The sequence below is a fragment of the Thermobia domestica genome, chromosome 12 (genome assembly GCF_964235325.1).
Source record: "Thermobia domestica chromosome 12, izTheDome1.hap1.1, whole genome shotgun sequence".
Taxonomy (NCBI): Eukaryota; Metazoa; Arthropoda; class Insecta; order Zygentoma; family Lepismatidae; genus Thermobia; species Thermobia domestica.
Window position 1 is genome coordinate 59,011,860 of NC_137465.1, and position 23,527 is coordinate 59,035,386.

General features: G+C 35.9%; 1 protein-coding gene across 1 annotated transcript in view; it reads left to right on the forward strand.

The window, feature by feature from the left end:
• The window catches only part of LOC145666467 (alpha-galactosidase MYORG-like), a 66,059-nt gene that overhangs the window by 16,011 nt on the left and 26,521 nt on the right, over positions 1-23,527 (forward strand). The window contains exon 2 of the mRNA XM_081733708.1: positions 3,835-3,972. Within this exon, the coding sequence (XP_081589834.1) occupies positions 3,835-3,972 (138 nt within the window). The remainder of the gene's footprint in view (positions 1-3,834; positions 3,973-23,527) is intronic.

Consider the following 23,527-nt stretch of genomic DNA (forward strand, 5'->3'; position numbering starts at 1 on the left):
CGGATAATAATGTGAAATAAAGAAGGTCAAGGCGTATTGGTGTTTCATGCACCTAAACCTGTAAAATATTTGTGCCGAAAACATCTTTCACTCACTAGCTAAATTTGAGGGTATGATCGCTCATCTTGCCTTATAAAGTATAGTCTTATAAAGAATACATATAGCACAATAAAAACCTTAAGACCAAATTCAATGATTTTCTATAGTTTTCTTTTTTAATAACGCGAAACTTATTCATTTCATCACGATAAATCACGTTTGATACTAAGATGTCTGTTTCTGACTATATATATTTTTCATACTTTATTGGAGATATTTTTTTTTTCAAGAAAAGAGGATGATAAAGGAAGCTATACAACACCATAAACTGAAAGCAATCGGTATTACTAATAGTACACTAATTCTAAATAAATACGTCATCAGAGGAAACAAAAAGTTATTTCCTAATTGTATTGTTTCAGTTTTATCAACATAAAAATTATACACTTTCTACAATGTTTTGTAAAGAAAAAAATGAACAGGACCGGATGGGATTCGATCTGGTGTCAAAACAGTATAAGAATTACTAGTCCGTTACTCTACCCACTTGACCACACAGATTTTCTCTTGTTGCCTATCTTTTTCTTAAGAAATAAATGCTCATGGCTATAGAGCATGTCACTTCCAAACTTAAGACAACAGTTTTTCTCTTTGTTTATATATTTTCGCATAACATCTTGCTTACAGAAGCTAATTTATATTTGGCAGACAATTTACACCCTAGATTTAAGCCAATAAATGCAATATTTTACTCCAATTTCCATTCCTTGGTTCAGGTCTTCTCCTACTAATCTTGTTATTCCCTCTGCAATCGTGCTGTGCTACTCCAAAAATTCCCTCGAAAACATTATTGCCAGTATACACAAAACCGAACATAATTTTGTTTTTTGCTTATATTTTTATTATTTTATTATATTTTATGGAAATATCTCCTTAGATGGATTGCTTTCTATTATCTCCACTTACTAATAACTAAATTTTACCCATAAACATATGGAAAATGAAATAATTGCGAAAAATCGTGAGTTACAGTATACGCGCAATTTTTTTTGCACATGGGAGTACCATGCAACAGAGGTACGCGCTCTACCACTGAGCACCGCACCCCTTCCGTAAAAAAAAAAAAAAAAAAAAAAAAAAAAAAAGTAAATGCATAGATCGAAAGACCATCTGCGTTGCATGTTTCGAACTGCGTATTTCATATTATAAGAATAAATCTAGCATTAGAATAAATATGTTGATCAACATATGCATAGTTGCAAATACAAATAAACAGTATATAAAAACGAAGTTGAATAACATATTGTCCTCCACATTAGCTTTGAAGTATTCTAAGTGCATGAGCGTCGAGCATATACTGAAAACATGCGTTAAAAAAGAACTAAAAAGTTTTGACCGTCGTATGTAAGATATAGCTCAGATAAGGTTTATAACAACTTAATACAATAAACTCTGGCAGACAGTGAAAAGGATCATACGTCAGAAGTTTCAATTTTGTCCGGTAGATGTCAAACGCTTAAGGACGTTTGTTCCTATCTACCGACGAGATGTGTAACTTCGTGCTATATTTCTTTCAATAGTACAAAATGAGATATGTATATAGCTAGGGCCGGATCCAGGATTGTCTGAGGGGGTGCACCCATAACTACCAAAATAACCAATCACACTGAAACTCTTCACAGTAACATGTGACAATATTCTTTACCAGGGGCGTCATTTAGGGGGGAAAAGGGGCAATTGCCTCCAAGAGTTTGAGGAATACATATACCTTAATCGATTGTCTACTAATATAGTAGTACAAAACGTGAAAGTCTTATATCGGTATTGCTCTTGGCCTCTCAAGCAAAGTCTGAAATGACGCACCTGTCTTTACCCCTGACAACACTCATGCATAGAACGGAGGAAAGTATTTTAAAGAGGGTCGCAAGTGTTATGCAGGAAAAAAATGTTCTTCTCTCCTCCTGGCTTCTGTTTTCTTCTCTACTTAACAAGTGCTGCGTTGCTTTGCTTGGTGAATCCTTCTCTTTTAACCTTCTGAGAATCGACTTAAATCATTACTTTTGCAAAGATCTACTTTCTTTTAAGCCCCAAACGGAAACATGACGGCAGAAAGTTTCGGAAAATGTTGCTATTTTCACTGCTAGCTTCTCATTTTAGATGGCCCTGTATATAGCTACCGTTAAAGTCATAGTTATCCATAAAGACGTTAACGGGTTAACTTCATAAACGAAGTCGGTCATGATACATGGTATAGCTATCTATTGAAAAAAGAAAACAGCCTACTTCAAAAAATTACTTTCGTGTAAGAATTACAACGTGGATCAACAGATGGACATCACCGTTACCCATTACGATGTTAAGATATTGACTCTATTAACAAACTCAGCCAAGATAATCGCTCTACCTGTCTATTGCAAGAAAATACAGGGTGTTACCAAAATATGTCACGATATTTTGCGAATAGATTCCTCACATCAAAATAAGACAAAGAATTCATATGGACCTGTGGTCGGAAGTGCTTAGTTTCGTAGTTATGGGGTACCGAAAATATGGACTTTAAAGGTCCATAGTTCCATTACTATAGGACCGATCGTAGTCGGGTCACGATATCACTGAGGAACTAGTGTGTGAAATATCCAAATATCCATCTTTCAGAACCTCCAGTACTTGCACAAATCATTTTTAGAGAGGCTGCTTGGGAGTACTTAATCACTCTTTACCTACCTCTCTAAAAATTGGTGTTCAAGTGCTGCAACATATAACCCTGTATCTCCGAAACTATCCACATTTGAGCACAGGTCCATATGAAGTTTTTATTTTTTATTTTTGATGTGAAAAATCTGTTCCCAAAATATTGTGACACATTTTGGTACACTAGAATATCCCCTGCAGAATTCAAACTTCACTTCCGTTCAAGAGTTTTGTGGACGCATGTACAGAGGGAAGGACGTGCTTAATATTACACTTAAGTAATCATAATAAGTACATCTGAGAAGCAAAAATTGTTCAAAAAACATACACAATTAAACAGTACATTGATAAAATGAATAACTTTATCACATTTTTAAAATTTTTTATTTCCTTTAGTTATAGAAGCGATAATTGCCCATCAAAGTAGAATTATTATATTCACAATTGTAACGGTCCCACTATGTCTAAATATAAACTTTCGTAAATAGTTCAGACTCAGATAAACAGTACTACGAGGGTAATACTAAAAGTGAGGTATCCCAAATAAGAACCTGGGTGGGATCATCAGTGTTAGCTTGGCACACGTTTGTAACGGAACTAACACTTGGTGCTACCACCAAGTGCGAATTTGTGCTGTTATTATGTTTTTGAAACCAAAAAGTGTTAAACTAATTTAAATTCATCGCCAATTCATGGAAGTGCGTGCTGAATCATCTATGAATGTCAAAAGCGTCTGTAAGTGAAAGTTTACAGTATGTCGAACTGAAATTCATGAAGAAGAAAGGAACGGGAGACTGTCAATTTTGATGAAACAGTCGTAAAGAATGAGCAAACCATTGACTAGCACCTGCTATCTAAACTGAAAGAACATTTGGCCGGAACGCGCTTCAACAACGAAGACGAGGTGGAATATGAGGTTGAAGGTTTCCTCAAGCACATGGCGGCCAGGTGTTATGACATGGCTGTACAGAAACTGCCATAGCACAAAATCACATCCACCGGAGTGGCAATTATGTAGTGATCTTAATTCTAAATTGCCCTTGTATCCAATCATTTCCTTTTTCATTCTTTCTTTGGTCATTTTTCTCTTTTTTCTATTTACAGCACTGGCAGCAATATTTTTAGGAAGCAAGACGTGTGTAGCTTCAGAAGTGTTAGTAAATCAGGAGTTCTCAGTTGGCGATGCTCGTTTGAAAATCACAGAATCTCACATCCACTTGTCTGTCACATCGAACAAGAAAGGTAAGTATATAATGGAACCAAAAGGCGACAAAATATAAATAATATAAAAGGTGGAGATTTACGTACTTTTCATCAAGAGAGACTTCAACGAATAAAGTAAAAGGAAGATAAATTTTCTTAGTTTAGTCTGTTCATGGTGGTAGAACACACATGAATCACAAATAAATTTTAAAATATTTTTTCTCTAAACATAGCAATTTAATTTACTCTGTATGTTAAGTGCTTCCCTTTCAATGAAACTAACTAGTTTATGTTTTACTATTATTTTGTAAGAAAAATTTGCCTTTAGAATCGAATGATTTGGACTTATATTTACTAAAATTTCTGCATTTTCTTTATTCGTAGTTTAAGGCAATATATAAGAATATTTGTATACCTTTCGAGTCCTCGTCTGAAGACACAAATTGCTCTATGTGGCAACGTCGCAAACAAAGAACCATAGATTAGATCTCGAATCTATCAAATAGTTATATTGATTCTTTCCAGATGACAGCTAAAGTCGATATTGATTGACACTAGCATCACTTATTGGTGTAGGAATCGATTCAACTGCTTGTTGTATTCGTAGAGCAATGTTAATGGCTCCAAATTAATCTGCGACGTTGCCACACTATGAAATTTTGAATCCCCCTAGTGTCTGAAGGAGGTCCCGGAACGCAAACCATCATATAACATTTTTGCTTTATTTTGTCCTGTAGAATAGTGCTCTGTGGTCCGTGGGCGCCATTTTTAGAACACCCGATATATATATATATATATATATATATATATATATATATATATATATATATATATATATATATATATATATATATATATATATATATATATATACAGACGTGTGCAAATTATTAGACTAAAGTTTGAAAAATGAAAACCCTGAAATACAATTTCAAATAAATAATGTATTGCTGCACTCTTTCACTATGTTATAACCTGTTAGTATTTTGTGTGCATTCCTTTCGATTTTATTACCATTTGTATACGCTTTGGCATACTTTCTATTAGCTTTTCACAATTATTTTTCACTTCCTCATCGCGATGCCATATTCTCATAAGTGATGCGATGAGATCAATCTTGTTGGTTATCCTTTCTCTCTTCAGTTTTTTCTTAACAATAGCCCACAAGTTTTCTATAGGGTTTAAGTCGGGACTATTTCCTGGCCGTGGCAGAACCTGAATACAATTTTCCCTAAGAAAATTAGTTACAGTCTTTGCTTTATGGCATGGAGCCCCATCATGCATAAAAATAAAGTTCCATTCCGGAAACCATTCCTTCATTTGTGGGATAAGCCTGGTTTCTAGCACCGTTTGATACTGTTTTTGGTTCATCATTCCTTTCACGAGATACAGTCTACCAGGACCATACACTGACATACAGCTCCGGACCATAACTGACGTTGGGTGCTTCACTGTTTTGGAAACACAGCTTGGAGAAAATGTTTCATCTGACGTCCTGCGGATATATTAGCCACTTTCAGGCACGTAGCCAGGATTTCGTGAAGGAGGGGGGGCCGTGACATAAAATACTGTGGTCTTCACACCAGGGGCTTGATCATTCTAAACTATTTTACTGGAACATATACTGGTTCGTTTAGTGATGATTTCGTATCGGGGGGGAGGGAGACGAGACGAGACATGAAACACTGATGCCCAATCAATCTAAACTATTTTACTATCAACATATATTGGTTTGGAGGAATTGTTGGTAAGTATTTTAATAACAAACTACGAAGAAATCTCGAGTAAAATTTTTTTTAAAAAAAGTATTCAAAATAATTTTACAATAATTACGTTCTTCCTCTGTTCATTCAAATATAACAATTTTCCTTTCATTAGGACCTCAACTATTATAAAAAGTTCATATTCACTATTATAAAAAGTACACTCATGTCCAAAATGATTGTCGCATGTCTATGACTGTCTTCTTGTAAGAATATAATTTGATAATGATTTTGCAGGGTACTTTCAATACTGATACCATGTGTGTAATCGGGAATCGTATAGACCCTATTTGTAGTAAATTTCATGGGAAAAGAATTATAAATACTAAAATTAGAGTCAGTAAAACGAAATGTTGCTAAATGCACAAGAAAGTTTTATTTTTATTTTATTGTTCTTATTTACTGCTCTATTGTCAAAATTTGCCATTTACATGTCTGTGCCGATTATACACATACTAACATTATAAGAAATACCGGGCGAATTCGTTATCAAATTTTACTCCTACAACAACATATTTATAGACATGCGACATTAATTTTGGACATGAGTGTACAAACTCAATAATGTCTTGTAATATATTTTACAATATCTGCGTTCATTTCTCTGTTGAATCAAATGTTAACAGATCTTTCTTTTTACATAATTTTCTGTTTTCGTTATTCCATTAACTTCTGTTTGTTGCAAATGACAGGTTAAAGGAGCAGTAGAAAATTGTTTTTGAAATAAAATGTTTGATACTGCAAGGATGCGATGACGAAAAATTATGATCAAAATTGTCCACGCTGTTACACAACCGGCATTATGCTTTCAGAAGCTTGAAATCTCCCTGACTAGTAGCAAAAATTCTAAGAATTGCGTAATTTCCAGAAATTTCAAATTCCCTGACTCTTCCCGGATATCCCAGTCACCTGGACACCATGTATTGCAAGTAAGAAAGAGTAACCAAAAGCTTTCTGTGGTTTTTTTTTTTATTTTTAACGCCGATTCTTCTTTTTCTCATTTCATTTCGATTTATCCTTCCTTATTTTTTTCATTTCTGGTCTCGAAGGGGGGGTCCGGACCCCCCGGACTCCCCCCTTGGCTACGTGCCTGCCACTTTCCTCACTTATGGAAAATATCGATTCATCAGAGAAACATACCTGGAAATAGTATAATGTATCTCAGTGTTTTGATTTAAAATTTTATCACAATATCATACACCAAACACCATATTCAGAGTAGCAATTGCTCCAGTAAACCCTTATACAATAAAGTTAAAAAGTATTCAATTGTACCACAAATCCCCAAAGATACCCAAATTGACAAGATATACAGGATAAATTTTAATGCTTGGTACCTTACCTTGCTCCAGTCATCCTTGAATCTATTTTTCATTTCCCGTGCCCATTCCAACCTCTTCTTTGCCATTGCTGGAGTTAACTTTGCCTTTCTGCGGGGCTTTCGCGCTGGTAAGCCTGCTGCACATAATCGTCTTCTTACTGTAGACGGAGATATATCACTTCCGTACGCCTTTAACTTATTTGACAAATCCTTGCTAGTAGCTTTTCTATTATATTTGGCCATCTGTAATAGTTTTCTTTGAAGAATACGCGACAAAACGTACTAGCGACAAAACGTACCACCGACAAAACGTACCACTTGCCCTGAGGGCTGCTAGTGAATGGTTTTCTAAAAACACTTTAAATAATGACAAACGACAAAACGTACCACTTGCCTGGAGGGCTACTTGCGAAGAGTCTTCCAATCAGCCATCAAATAATGTCAGGCGACAAAACGATAGGACGGTATATAAGTATATATATATATCGGCCAAAATAAGGTTAAAAGTTTAACAGATTGGTGGTGAGAAAAGTACCGATGCAAGACCAAGACTAAGACTAAGACCATGCCTGCAAGATTCTCGTAACACCAAGACCATACCTGCAAGATTTTCGCCAGACCAAGACCAACAAGAATCTTGCATATGCAATATTTGAATATTTGCTGATTTCCATCACACTTTATCCAGGCTTTGGACCAGAGACGGATAGGCATTATTAGAGGGGCGCGGGCGCTTTCTCCCACAAGGGCCACCAGCATCTCAATGTCACAAATCAATTGCACAGTTTTCTTTCTACAGTAAGTCAATAGTATTAACAATTGACAATTAAAACCTGATATTCTTTCATCAGTATATTATTCTGAATTTGTTCAAAATATTATATGAAGTTCAAGGAGAACGTATACTATATTACAAAATTAGCAGATGTTTTAGTGTACTAGTTTTCGATGCTACTGTATCTATCACTTTTGCATTCGAAATATTTTTTTTTAATAAATCTTTTTCAATAGACATCAACAAAATGTTTTCAAATGTTCCTGAGACATGGTACTCGTTAGCCTTTTTTTAATGTATTTCAGTTTATTTCAATTTTGAAAAATTTCTTTCACATGTTACCTGAGTTACGGTCAAAGTCAATAAAAATTTGTATGCTGGAAACCTGGATAAGTATTACAAATTACAATTCTGCAAAATTAAAAAGCAGCACATTGGACAATTTTGCAACACGTTTTGCATTCGCTTTTCTTGTAAACAAATGTATTTTCTCCTAATTCTGAATCACTTGCACCATCAGCACAGTCATTTTTCCTCGGTTGTGCTCGTCATCAAGACCGACTTTTAAGGATATCCACGTCCTTCAAAAGTCCAAGAGAATACATTTATAGTATCCTTGGAAACTTCTTAAATGAAGTTTTTCAGAAAATATATAAGTTTATCGAAAGGCACGTCTGGAAGTTCTGTTACTTGGTTGAAGTGGCTAGGGTCCAAATAATCCATAAAGTACATTGTTTCTTGAATCTTGAAGAAATACTCAAAACTGCCATGTCCAATATTGTGTTGAATGCTTCGATGCAGTACCTGGTCATTGGATAGAAGCAGCTTGATATTCATATTCACAGGAAAAATCTTTGTCCATCTCTGAAGGCGAATTGTCGATAGGTCAATAGAAAAAAAAAGAAGAAAGAAATCACGTTCTAAGTCTTCAAATTTGTTATTGGCCCATTCTGCAGAACTTAATGCTGCATTCTTGACGGATTCAAAATTATCTCTCTACTCTTTCAGTTCGAACAGAGTAGTCTGCATCATCCGATAGGACTACACTAGCAGCACCCTCTATTTGGAGATAGTTTGACAGAGAGGTCGTTACTTGAAATATCTTAAGGAACTTTCTGCTGTCTGAATTGTTTTGAACTTGAGAAGATATTTTATATATCCTTTCGCTTTACACCTAGCTTTTGGTTTGATATTTTCTGTAGAAGCAATTTTCTTAATTGTTATTGTCAACTCTATATACAAAGCACTTTTTGGGTTCGAAAAATTACCAAACTTTTTCTGAAAAACAGTGTGTTTTCTATCATCTTGTTTCCGCAATAACTGTAAGACGCCTTTGTTAACATTTGATCTTCCAAATGTACATTCGCTGATAAGACTCACGCATAAATATCGCTCAGTCATTCAGCAGAACAATGACACAGAATCAATGCAATTTTTTGTCAGATCACATATGACATGATTGAGTATATGAGCGTAACATCACACGTGTAACTGAGTTTCTTAGTAGTTAAGCGGTTAGCATATGCGCTTTTGTCGTGGGAGACCTGCGTTCGATTCCAGGCGGGAGCTCATGTGCTTCGGATTTCCCGTAAATCAGTATGTCCCGTTTCATATAGCCTCGCTGCTAAAAGGGCCGTTAAACTCAAAATCAACTGAATCACACGTGTAACTGATCATAGGTGAATTTAAAAAATCCGAATATTGTCCTTGCATGTTACTTGAGCCATCGGTTGAATTTCAAATACACTTCTTAATATCAAGGTTCAACTTCTGCAGAATTTCCAGCAGTAAACCGCAGAGACACTGGCCTGTGGTAGATATGCATTTTACAATGACAACAATATTTTGTTTAACAATTATTTTAACAACATACCGTAAAACAACAGAGCACTGGCCTGAAACTACTATATCTTGAGTAGTGTCTAATAGAACAGAAAATATTGAAGCTTGAGAGACTTCTTTCGAAATATCTTCTCTGATAAGTGTGCTGATAGCATTCAAAACATAATTCACCGTGTTTAGTAAAAGTTATGCGACCACTATCCTGCTTACTTCCTCGTATATGACTCTCCTCGGTGACCTTATCTAAATTACTTTTAAGCGGAAGATCAAATTTGCTTAAGAAAGGAATAATACCCAAAAAGTTTCCATGATCTGTAGCTGTGTCTTTCAGTTTATAGGCTGCTACATTTCCTCTGTAAATGAGCCCTCTTTTACCAATGAGTTTCTGCACTTTGACAACTCGATACATTACCTGTCTGTTCTTCTCAACCTTATACTGCCGTTGTTTTACCTGTTCATGAGGAAGTAGTTTCTTAACATTGTGTTCTCTTTTGTTAGATATGTAAGCACCCACATTGGTCTAATGTATTTTGGAAAACTCGTGTTCTCTTATTCGCTGATAAACGTATTTAATGTTACGTTTGTCACGTACAGAACCTTTAAGAGAAGTTTGTTCGATCTGGAGAATAATCTGTGAAAACACTGAAAAAAAAAAAGCTTGAAGTGGTACGTTTTGTCGCGGATTAAATATCCGAAATGTTTTAATTAGTCCAAGACAGACTGTAATTTATATAAGTGGTACTTTTTGTCGTGGAATAAATATCAGAAATGCTTTAATTAATCCATGATAGGTTGTCATTTATGACAGGTCGTCAAAAGTGGTACGTTTTGTCGCGAAAATTCAAGTGGTACGTTTTGTCGCTGGTACGTTTTGTCGGGACACCTTCTTTGAACACGAGGACTGATTTTCGGTTTACGCCCACATTTACCTGAGCGGTTTTGCGTGTATGACTCACCGAACTTTAACGCCCAACTTATTCGACTGACTTTTTTGAGAAATAGACAATTTTCTAGCTATTTCTTGCTGTGTGTAACGTTTTTCTTTCACAAGACACTCAGTTAATGCAATTTTACGTGGCGATAGGTCTTTGTTTTTGCCCATAATTGTCACTTTCATTAAAAATCGGAACACAGGACAAAATAAATTCTAATAATTTTTTGACACTTAAGAAAGCTGAAAATAACACTTAAGAAAGCAAAAATTCGTGTGTTTTGAACCAAATACACATTAAAATATTATTTAGAATACTAAAACATAATAATATTTAAAACAAATTTAGTTACGACGTATATAGAAAGGACAAACTCCAGTTTATATTCTAATATAAGTATACAATGATACAGTTGTTTACCACTATTGCCAGTTTCTTACCCCTGTTGCCAGTAAAGAATAACGACAATCATTACTTTCTATTGTCAAGGTACCCATAAAGTCCAGAACATACTTTAGCTTTAAAAAATAGCAAGTGTACAGAATACGAATGGAGAGAAAACAAAAATTCATCGAAAATCCTGAAAAATCGACGTTTAGTCTAATAATTTGCACACGTCTGTATATGAAAACATCTAAATTAACTTCTGTAAATCTTGTATTGTGTAAACCAAAACCCTGCACAATCTATATTCAAATAAATATCGATTATGTATGGCAGGAAAATAAGTATATAGATCAATATGTTTCCTTTGAGACAGGAAATAAATAAGTAAATAAACGTATTTTCTGTACAGTGCTGAAAAATGTATTTCAAATAATAATCAATTCGACTAGAAGTTATCAGTGAGGCTCCGAATTCTCTAAAGACTCGAATCCTCCAACGAATGAAAAGCTCTAAATCGAGTAGTTTAAATATGCACTCGATATTCACTTAAGTATAATAAGAAACTTGAATGAAGGGTCTTTAAATTATAGTACCGGATACACAAACTTGTTATAAACTGAAATGTTAGTTTAAAGTCCAACGTCATGCCCGTTACGCTAAAGGAAATAGATGATTAATGAAAGTGAACGATTTGAAATTATTTTTTTTACACTCTCCCATCAGGAATCGTATCTAAAACCACAGGCACCTGGCCTTTAGATTAAGAAATTTATTATATACATGTATGTGTTTATGAAATTGTTTTCATTTTGTAAATATCAATGTAACAAGATTGTTTGTGTAGCAAATGGTAATTTACATTTTAGTTATGAATTTATATTCATTATTTCTCTTCTTTCATTACTGACACTATACTCATTTATTGTAATTTGAAACCGTTCCATTGTGTTGATCAACTTCCGAAATTACCTACAATCTTAAACGCTCATCAATCCATTTAAATCATATTTATTATTTACTTCATTGTCTCAAATGTTCCACGCCAGTATTTATCAATATTGAAAGAGAAGCATTTTGTTAATGGTCCGGAGCTGCAAAATTGTTAAATGTGGTCTTGTTCCTTGACAGCCGATATTTAATATAATACACAACTTTACTTTGCTTACTAGCTCTTCACTGAACAAGGAAAGTGAATTTAAATTAATTGGCATTTAAAACTCATACAGTACTACCGTAAATTATCCGCTTCACTGCGTTAAAATAAGAAAAATTAGTAAGATGTTCCGTTAGTCAGTCATATTTTACTATTACTCAAGCTCTCTGTGAAATCGGTCATTTTCGATCATTTTTATATTCTCTCCCCCCTCTCCCCAAGTTTCTGGGCTTTATTTGGATTTAAACAGCATCGGAAGTGTCACTGTTCATCTGAGCGAGCGCGAAAAATACGGATTCCACACCAGAATCGAACATTTTCGATCATTTTTATATATCCCCTCCTCCTCCCATAGTTCCACCATCAAAGTGAAATTAAAAAAAAAAATAGTTCCAGGCCCGAACCTCACTTATGTTGAAAATTTGATCGAGATCTATCTGGTGATCCAAGACTTATGAAGTCAGAAACATAGTGAATTTCATTTTAACTTATTTATATAGACAGATCCAGTTACAAAACCTATTTCGAACTTTGTTAGAGTTGCATTTCTATTAGATGATTTATAAGATCGTTGAGTAAGATGGTCGAGTCTCCCATGTTATTGATTACTACGTTTAAACTAAATGAATTTACTATCTAAATCTTCAAACAATTTTTACACCAAAATTTAAAGTACGTAAATTCTTACTATAAATGCTTCCATCCCATCGTTTAAGAGAATCTTTATATTTTGCGTAGTTTGATCTTTCTCTGCCATCTCGTGTCAAATTGCTGTACTATTTAATCCAAATTTGCGTCCAGTTCAGTTCTGAGAGCAGGCAGAGTCATCTAGTGAGTGTAACGATAAGAGTAGTGCTAGGTATTGACTTGATCCATTTATTATTATTATTATTATTATTATTATTATTATTATTATTATTATTATTATTATTATTATTATTATTATTATTATTATTGTTCCATTAAACGACCATTAGGAAGACCTAGGCGCAGATGGGAGGACAATATTAATGGGGCGTTTACACTTAGTCGATTTGCGTTCGATTCAGTTGAATTGACGTCACTTTCAACATAATCGACCGTGTAAACGGGACTTCAATTTAATCGCTTGTTGATCGAAGGCGACTAATCGACTGGCAACTGAATTGAAAGACGTTCTATTTTCTTCTGCTATAACACCGCAAATTGTACCAATTACTGCTTGCTTGGACATCTTTAAAATTGCCAGTCGATTTCGAATCGACCAGAGGAGAGCGAGTCGACAAGCAGCATTCAATTTCGGTTGAAACAATTGAACACATCCATCGATCTGATTCGGCCTAGTTGCTTCGATTTAGTCGCAATGCAACCAGTCGATTTAGCCGTGCGACTAAATCGACCAAGTGTAAACGCCCCATAAGAGGGATCTCGCAGAGATAGGAATACAAAGTAGAAACTGGATGCAATTAGCTAAGGATAGAAGTCAGTGGAGAGCTTTTGTGAACGCGGCACTGAACCTCCGGGTTCCATAGGCCATAGAGTTAGTTAGTTTAGAGAGAGTTTTTTTTTTTATTGTTCCATTGATTTACCAAAGTATTCAAATTCATTTCATACTCCAGCAAGTTAAGAGCAAAGCAATATGTAGCAAGGTGCTGATAATTTCGTTCGGAATGCCTGAAGAATCGGTGGAACACTATATGTGTACTGTAATCTTAGACGGTGTTAAAAAAAAGCGTGGGTAAATAACTCTCTGTGTCTAAAGTTCTTTTGTTTACCTCATTTGCCTTCCTCCTTATGGGCAAAAGAGGGGCGTATTCACACAGCAAGCTGTTAGCTGAATCAGTGACATATATAAGGGTGGGGCCCAGTGGTCGAAGTGGAACGGTATGCGGTGGTATTTCATACCGCCTCTTTTGTTGCAGTGATGAAGACATACCGTAACTGGAAAGTGAATGCTCATATACTTTTAATAAATCTATTTGTATACACAAATTAACGAATAGCTTTGAATGTAAAAATACTTTATTTCTTACATAGAATTAATTTCAAAATTGGTAACACCGACATTATTTTATCTTTTACAAACACCGTGTGCGTGGGTTTTCTCGGGGTTCTCCCGTTTCCTCCCACTTTCTTCATTCCACCATTTCATTCATTTCTCATAATCACCGTCTCCTTTAGCCTAACCGGCATAACGGACGTAAAACTCAAAGATTTCATTTTTATTTTATCTTTTGTTTTTCAAATGAGCTGTTTTCAAAGTTCACCTAATTTAGATTGTCTTGTGCCACATTCAATTGTTTGTTTTCTATGTTTGTGTGCCTTCTTGCCTTAATAGATACATATAACTGCCATGTTTTGAGCATGGGCAGATTTAGAGTTTATCTGCTGTGGGAGGAGAACATTTCGGGAGTCTGGAATACTCCTTAGTCGAGTGGAGGATCTGGGAGTTCTCTCCCGGGAAATTGTTTAAAAATTCTTAATATAAAAAATCGATTATTGAGAATTTTTGTGTATAGTTCTCTGTAAGACAACATAAAGGAATATTTTTTCTCAAGAAGTTGGAGATGGGGCAAAGCATCTCCATGGCCCCCACCTTAACTACTGACTTTGAGTCATTATTTAAATAGAAATGCAATCTTTTAGGCAAGATACCCGCAATGTATTTCAACGTTTAAATAGCTGGTATGTCGAGTCAAAATCGTAATAAAACATACCGCCTCTTCTTTTTCTCCACTTCGAACACAGGTTATATCTTCTACCCTTTTACATTGTTTAAAATATACGATAGTAAGATACGAATACAAAAGTCAAGTCCATTCTTGAGTGCTAATACTCTAAATCCACTAAGAAAGGAAGGGGTCTAAGTTAAATTTTAAAGACCTTATGCACAGTCTTTCTGACGCGTGATTAGTGTCATAGAGTTCGACTAACATATGTTTCCTGCAGTAGGCAGGCCTTTAGTATGACGCTAATCATACGTCAAAACGACTCTGCATAAAGCCCTAAGTGTTTAACTTGAGTTTGCCTTACATTCTTCACTACTTATGTTTTAAAAACATATATTTATCTTTAAAAAATACAACTGAAAGTTTCATGGGAAATGAATGTGGTCAAAGATGCCCACTTTGTACTAACCACACTCAAACTCTAGCTCGCAACATCCTTTCAACCTCACACTCACTTTACCTTTCACTCATCCTTTACCTTTACCTTTCATCATCATTTCGACATCCCGCTCACTCAACCTCAAACTCACATCATTTCGATACCATGCTCACTAGACTTCATGATCACTACATCCTTTCAACACCACACTCAATCAACCTCACACTCATAACATCATCTCGACATCACACTCAGTCAACCTCACGCTCACATCATGATTAAAAACTGGCGCTCACTTCGTGAGGCTGAGGTCGAGTGAGCGTGAGTTCCGAACTCATGAGCGCCGACCTCATGAGTTCGGGCACCTTTGAACATGGTTGCATGGAGAGCTCAGCTATGGGTCTGCTCTCAATGCCTTCAGTGATAAAAAAAAAAAAAAAAATACGGCAGTACACATGTTAATAGAAATGGGAGATGTCAAAAATGTATATCCATTAATAATTGTAAGAAGATAACAGCAATACTGTCTGTCTGAATATCCCGTATCTTTTCTCAGGTGTCAATAGGCAATACTACATAAAGTTAGTACTAAGAAACTCTTTCAAAGATAGTAAAAGAATCACACATAGAAGTTTGAATTTCGAAAAGTAGATGTAAAGGACGTTTGTTAACATCTAATGGCCTAATGTGTTACTTGTAGCATTCTACAGCTATACGTATCTGTTTCAATAGTAGAAAATGGGATATGGGTAACCATCGTTAAGATCACCATTACCCATGGACAGTGGCGGCGGTTGGACATTAAAAGTGGGGGGGCAAGACATGATCTGAATATTTGTATTTCAATCTTAGTTTCTCTTGTTGTTTCTAACACTTTGTTTGACGAAAGGTTGCATAACCAATAGGATAGTATCTTTTTCTGTTAAAATACCGTATATCGTATTTTATATTCCATTAAGTAAATTGACAAGAGCAGCGTAAGTGGGTACTAGCCCTTTGTACTCTTAAACAACGAAGATGTACGAAAGATTTTATTCCTTGCTCGTGAACATCTTAAAATTCTGCCTGGAAAATTGTGTGATCAGATTATTTAATAACAAATTTGCAAAACAAATAAATAGAAAGAATAATATTAATCAGTAATGAATATTAAGGCTTGTTTTCCAAAAGTTATAGAATTAAATAGTTTAGAATTAAAAATGTATGTTATTACTCTTAGAAAATTAAAGACATTAAATACTACAAGCATATGCTACGACTTTAAAGCAATATTTGCTTTAGCAGCTTCCCGAAACATGTTCGTTCTTATTACGTGCACTTTTCACTTTTTTGGAACATATTAAAACACAACAATAGTTAGAATCACTCCAGTTATAAAAAAATAAACCCCAAACCTAGAGTTATGTTGAGTTCACTAAATTTAATTGTCGATACACTCGCACACACTGGCGTCTCTGGCATGTGAAATTGGGGGGGGGGGGAGGACATCAAAGAAAGTGATTTAAATGGTACTACCTAGCCCAACCTGTTTATTAACTTCGATTCCATTTGTTATCTTTCTGCTTACCTTCACGGACCCCCTAAGGTATATCAAGAACTCGATTACAATAGTTTCATAGCCTGAATATTATATTCGAAATAAATATATTTATTATTATTGATATGATATTCTGTCGTTAGTAAATAAATTAAATTAGAATAAAATATTGAAATATTGTACTTAAATATTGGCGGGGACGCGTCCCTCTCGTCCCCCCCCCCCCGCCAGAGACGCCCGTGCTTGCACACCCCTAAACACACCACTTCAACGTATATTACACTGCAAAACAATGAAAAGGTAGCATTTGTTTCTTATTACTCTCTTTTTAATCAGTATTCTTTACTACTACATAGAAGAAAATATATTTTAGGAACTGTCAATTTTTGTGCAATTAAAGAATAACTTGTGAAATACTTTTTTTTCTTTTTTCTTTTTCGAAATGTTCTCTCAATTAGTTTCAAAGCAGCTGACTTACATATCAACCCCTTGTAAGAAGAAGTGAAAGTATGCTGGAATTATTGTGCTCCAATAGGTTAATTTTTGGGTTATTTTCCGCCGCAATTAAAACGCAATTCCTGTAGCTTTCTTAACTCCACGGGAAGACAGCCAATATGTACTCACGCAACGGCAAATATTATATGGTACCATTTTTTCTATGAAGCAGTAATACATACAAAAACTTCACATTTCCAAATGAAACTATATACATTCACGGGTTACTTCAAAAAAGTGGGGGGGGCAACTGCCCCCCTTTGCCCCCCCTAATCGCCGCCCATGCCCATGAAGATATTAAGGGATTGGTCTCATTAACGAACTCGGTCGAGACAGTTCCTCTAGCTGTCTATTGCAATAAATAAATAAATAAATCAAATATTTGCTTTCGTTTAACAGTTATCATGCGGAGTAAGTAACGGACGCACAAGCTTATAATGTCCACTAACCTGATTCAGGCCCGTATCCAAGGGGGGTCTAGGGTCGGCCGGACCCCCCTAAATTTTTACTACCACCCCTTCTAAAATTTTCAAGGTGGGCTTGCAAATGAACTATATGGTTGGATCCGCCTCGCCCTTACATTTTTGGGCTGGTTACCGGCCTGGCCTGATTCTAGTAAAAAATTTAGCAATTTTGATTGTTAAATGAGCAAGTAACCAATCGAGTAGGGATGCGCTCGAGTCGAGACATGTCTCGAATCTCGACTCGACACGACTCGAATTCGAGTCGAGATTCGAGTCGAGACACACTTTGTAAAATTCGAGACGAGTCGAGACAAACGTATTTCTCGACTCGAATTTTCGAGTCGAGACACGAGTCGAGTCGAGACGGCTCTTAAAAATCTCGACTCGACTCGAATGTCTCGAAAATCTTTCTATAATTTTTAATGTTATTTTGAAGAAAGTATTCACTCAGAAACAGCCTTGAAACCAATTCCAGCTTTTATTCCTTCAGAAAGGTACAGAACGCATAAAATTAATAGTTAATCTTTAAAGATCAAGATTTAATTTTCAGCTCAATTCAGTTAATTAGAACTAATAGTTAATGTCATTGTATTTCGTTGTACTGCGAATATAATAATAATAATAATAATAATAATAATAATAATAATAATAATAATAATAATAATAATAATAATTGATTATCTAGTTTGTATAAAACTATTGCGATAAAGTGAACTTCATAAATTCTCTGAATGAGCAGTTGGTAGTCTATAGTAATTTAGCATAGTTATAATTATTGTGTTTTCGTTCCCATGAACGCAATAGGGTTACGTAACTTCTGGATTATTCGCTTGCGCAACTATTCTGAGGCTTTAATATGTTGCAGCATATCACGAGCTACGGATAATATATAATGTAACATTTGTTGTACATCACATATTATGATACGAGACTATTTTACATAGTATATCTTATCTAATATAAATAAAATAAAGAGTTTGTTTCTGTGTTTGTCTGTCTGTCTGTGTGCGACCTGGGGACCAGACGAGTGGACCGAGAGTTCCCAAAATTTGGTCACGGATACCTTAGTCCAGGCCCCAGATCAAGACGAAGCGTTTTTTTTTAATTTCGAACCAGGGGTCTCGGGGGGGGGGGACGTTTACTGGGACCGACCTGGGGACCAGACAAGTTGACCGAGAGTTACCAAATTTTGGTCACGGATACCTTGGTCCAGGTCCCAGTCTAAGGCGAAGCGTTTTTGTCAAAATTGGAACCAGGGGGTCTCAGGGTGGCGTTTAGCGAGACATGTAGTAAAAGTAATCCAAATTGATCGACATTAGTGTCAAATCCATAGTTTTCACGGTCGCTGAGATCAATGGTGACACTTACATCAGCGATGACTTGCAAATTCAGCTACTACTGTATGCGGGCCGGGTGTCAGCGGGTGAGGGATACCGAGACATGTATAAATAGCCCACATTGATTGATACTAGTGTCAAATCCATAGTTTTCACGGTCGCTGAGATCAATGGTGACACTTCCATCAGCGATACTTGCAAATTCAGCCCCCATGCGAAGAATGGGTATATTAAGCTAGTATTACAATAAATGGACTGCTTGGATGCCAAGAACTAGTACAGATAAATACCATTCACTTCTATGAATAGGTATTTGTTAAAAGGATTTTTGTAAACACTAAGTTATAAAACAATGAACTACATACAGTAGTAATGGTTTTGGTTCCCAACATAAAAGAAATATGGATTGTTCATGAGATATTGAACTTCAACTTTCACTCCTGGAAAATTTCAATTTTGGAGTTAGGCCACTTGGCATCAAAGCAGATAACTGTAAGATAAATACATTCCGCACATTAGTAATATAGTTGTTCAGGGGCCTTCGATTTCCATCCTCTCAAATGAAAGCTGAACGATTGCTTGATACATGCTGACTATATAGGAGAAATAGTGTATTAAGTTTTCGAGCTTTGGTGCGTATCCGTATTTATACTCTGATATAACTTTAAGTTCACACTCAAATCGAGCTAATTGTTTAATGCATTTCGAAAGCTTTTGTTTTTATGCAGCTCATTAAGGAAAATCTATTTCATAATCGTAACATTTATGTACTAAGAAACTATGAACGTAAAGTGGACTCGACCTAGCCCCGTGGCCGCTGTGACTCAGTGGCACAGCTCTCACCCTTGGTGTGTGAGGACTCTGATTCTGTGTCTATGTGTGAACTCCACGGCTAGTGTACGCGTCTTTGCCGTGGAAGACTCGGGTTCAATTCCCGGCGCGAGCTCATGTAGTTCGGATTCCACGTTAATCAGTAGGTCTACATTTCATATATCCTCGCTGCTGAAAGAGACGGTAAAGTCAAAATCAACTCAACAATATATATGTGTGTGTGCTTATGTGAATTTCCTCGTGGCTGTATGGTTAACACATACGCCTTGATCGCGGGAGACTCTGGTTCGATTTACGGTGGAAGCTCATGAAGTTGTTACCGGTATCCCACTTTAAACTGTAGATCCATGCCTCATATAACCATAGATATAATATATATGCCTTTGATACACTTATTTTCCGACTTGGAAGCCATCGAAAATTTCCGGACACAGAGTCCCGTAGACCGAAAATGAGAAACATGGCTACAGAGTAAAACAGCCATAGAAATTTAAGGCTTTTTAGGCTAACTTAATCCTTACTTATAATGCAACTAGCTTGGCCAAGTTATAATGGAGGAAATGCTATCATTGCAACACTCTGAGAATAGAAAATGTTCGTCAGGTATTACTATCCCCTCCTCTCCTGCAGAATGAAAACCCTGACTAAAACTCAATATATATATATATAAAACTATTTTGTGTAATGTAACAAACAGTGGCGGATAGTATTCATGTTTCCTTGCAGAGGTCCTTACGAGGGTTCGCTTCCATCTTCCTCTCCCCAAGAACTAAAATAAATTAAAACATTGCTATTACTTGTTAATCTTGTACAAAGGACGCAATTGAAGTCCCAGTGTAACGCCCCTTCACATTTAGATTTTTCCCCTGGAAGAAAACCAGTTATTATTGTTTCTTGATTTCTCACTCTCACCTATATAAACATACGAATAGAATTACAGGATAGGACATGTTTAGAGTGCTCGCACGTGACATCTAACTATATTTCTCATCAAATGTGTCACAGATGAATTTTCCGTTTGTACTGCCTCTATTTTCTGGTACACATGTTTCATTTATGTTATGTTGCTAAAATTCGTTAGGAAACAAGTACAGACTGCGCCTGTGTGCCTGACAAAACGTAAATGTACTGGATAATTATTTCTTCACTTTCTTCCAGAAAAAAAAAGTAACCCATCTCATGTCGGCTAACAAAAGGAGGTAGCGGACCAAGATAGCCGTTGTTTACCTAAGGTCGTTACACAGCAGGGGTTTCATTCTGTCAGAGGGAAAAGAAAAAATAATTTAAGGTTTCTACATTTGTTTTGAAGTGCAATATACTTCTTCCTTTTATTTTAAGAACCATTTCTTTCTCATTTGTCTGCACCAGAAAAAAATGCAAAAAAATCACTAGAATGTGCATATTTACCCAAAGTACGTACTAGATCACTAGTTCAATAGTAAAATCACTAAATCTAGTACGAAATCATAAATGTGGCATCCCTGGGTTGGAGCGAAAGTAATGGTTGGAGTAAAAACTAGTCCGTATTTCTACTGCGTTCTGTTGTTGAATTCACAGAAATGTTCAAAAATAAATTCAAGAAGTAAAACACGATCCTACAAAAGACTGTTTACTTGCTCACTGGTTTTAGTTTTGTGAACTGAAACTCAAGTGCGCAGTCATGTTGAATACATCTGTCCCTTTCTACTTTACAACTTGAGGTGGGATGAGGGTCAGGATAGATCTAGTGATATACCGCTAAAGGAAGTGCTTCAGTATGTCTTATTGCGTTATGTATTGTTTATACTACTTACAACGTTACCCCCCACATAAAATATAAATTCACCCTTTCTCCCTTCCCTTTTTCGAATACAATGAACCGACTCTTTTGCTGAAGAAAGATGCTAAAAGAAAATTGAAACATCTGTGTCTAAACTTTCTTTGAAGCGCAGTCTTTTGTATTTGTAAGGTTTTACGAGTGTTTTCGAGATAGTCAAATCTTTTACCATGGACTCCTCCTGCGAACTGACCGTGAGTAAACACCCGATCTCGCTGTGCTCAATTTCTCTCGCACACGTGAAATGGGTTTGTTGTTTCCAAAACAAATAGGAAGTTACCTTGTGCTTTTGCATTTCTGCACGCACACAGGTACCATTGTTGTTTTAATGATCAGAAGAAATATCAAAACCATCCAATATATATGATACAAAACAGCTAACAGAGGGAGGCACAGATAAAAGAAGGCTTATACCAAGTTTTCCGCGTGGTATCATTATGGAGAATAAATATTTGATAAAGTTACGTAGATAATTTTTCTGGTCTCATCAATTTCTCAGGAGAATACGTACAACATATGTCCAAATTCCATATATACTCCTTCTAAACTAATGAGTAAACTCATTAAGAACACCAACTGATGTCAATAAACAGGAAAGAAAACAATACTTTATACTTCTATCATTTGGTACACATCTCTATGAAGCACAGCTTGTTTCTTTTCGAAATAGCTCCTTCGTGTCACCGCTGTGGTTAGTTTTGTTTTGTGTTAGGATGAAAGAGAAAAATGCAACATTTGCTTCGCGGTGAAGTTATTATTAAGATGAGCGGTGATAAGCGAGGTTTAACAAAGAGTGCCTTTCGGATGCACAATTTAACGGGTAGTTGCAGTCCGTATTGAGAATCGAACCAAAGCTATGTAAGACATGTTAATATTGAGCTCTTTTGTGGTAAAAGTGAACTTCAGAAACACACAAAAGACTTGAAACATCAAGCTAATGTAAAGCAATTGAAAAATAGCCTACCTATCGCTGCATCTTTTCTGTGGCTAGGAACATGCAGTGTGTAGCAACAAGGATCGTGTTAAGGACTTTTTTTCGAATATAACATTCCCTTCCACACCATAAAAGACAATATAATGTTTGTTAAAAGAAAGTGCACATAATATTTTTAAATTTTGTTTGTGATCCTATCATGCATAATTATAAATAATGCCTTTCATACTACGAGAATGAGTTCAACTATACGTCATGGCCCCTCTAAAGCGGGGCCGCGGTGGATCAGTGGTAGATCGTACACCTCTGGTGCTTGGGGACCCTGGTTCGATCCCAGCTCGCACCAAGTGAACTTTGTGGTGGAAAACACCGTGTGCGTGGGTTTCCTCGGGGTTCTTCCGTTCCTCCCACTTTCTTCATTCCACGATTTCACTAATTTCTCATCATCACCCCTCTCCTTTAGCCTAACCGGCATAAACGTGGGACGTAAAACTCAAAGATTTCACTTCATTTTTTCCCTCGAAAGCGATATGTTTCAAAATTATTTGAAGGGTAAGGGGAAAAAAGAAGGAATGTCACAAAACTACATTTTCGAGAAAACGGCGTTTTAACATTGAAAACCGTGTAAAAAGAATAGGATTATTAAATCTTTCGCCCCTTTTTACAGGGACATTTTTACATCTAGGCATGCATGGCATATACAGTCAAATAGTACCAAGAGTCGCCAACAGACAGGACAAAGCACCCGAAAAAGCACATACATGGACATTTCTTGTTTTTTTCCCCTTACCCTTCATTTATTGTTAGATATTGTAAATTTACGGTATCTATTTTAGTGGACGGGAAATTTTGCATCTAATCGGATAATTTCATGGCTTCTAACAGGAATTCGCAGTTACGAAATTTGCATCACTGTCTTT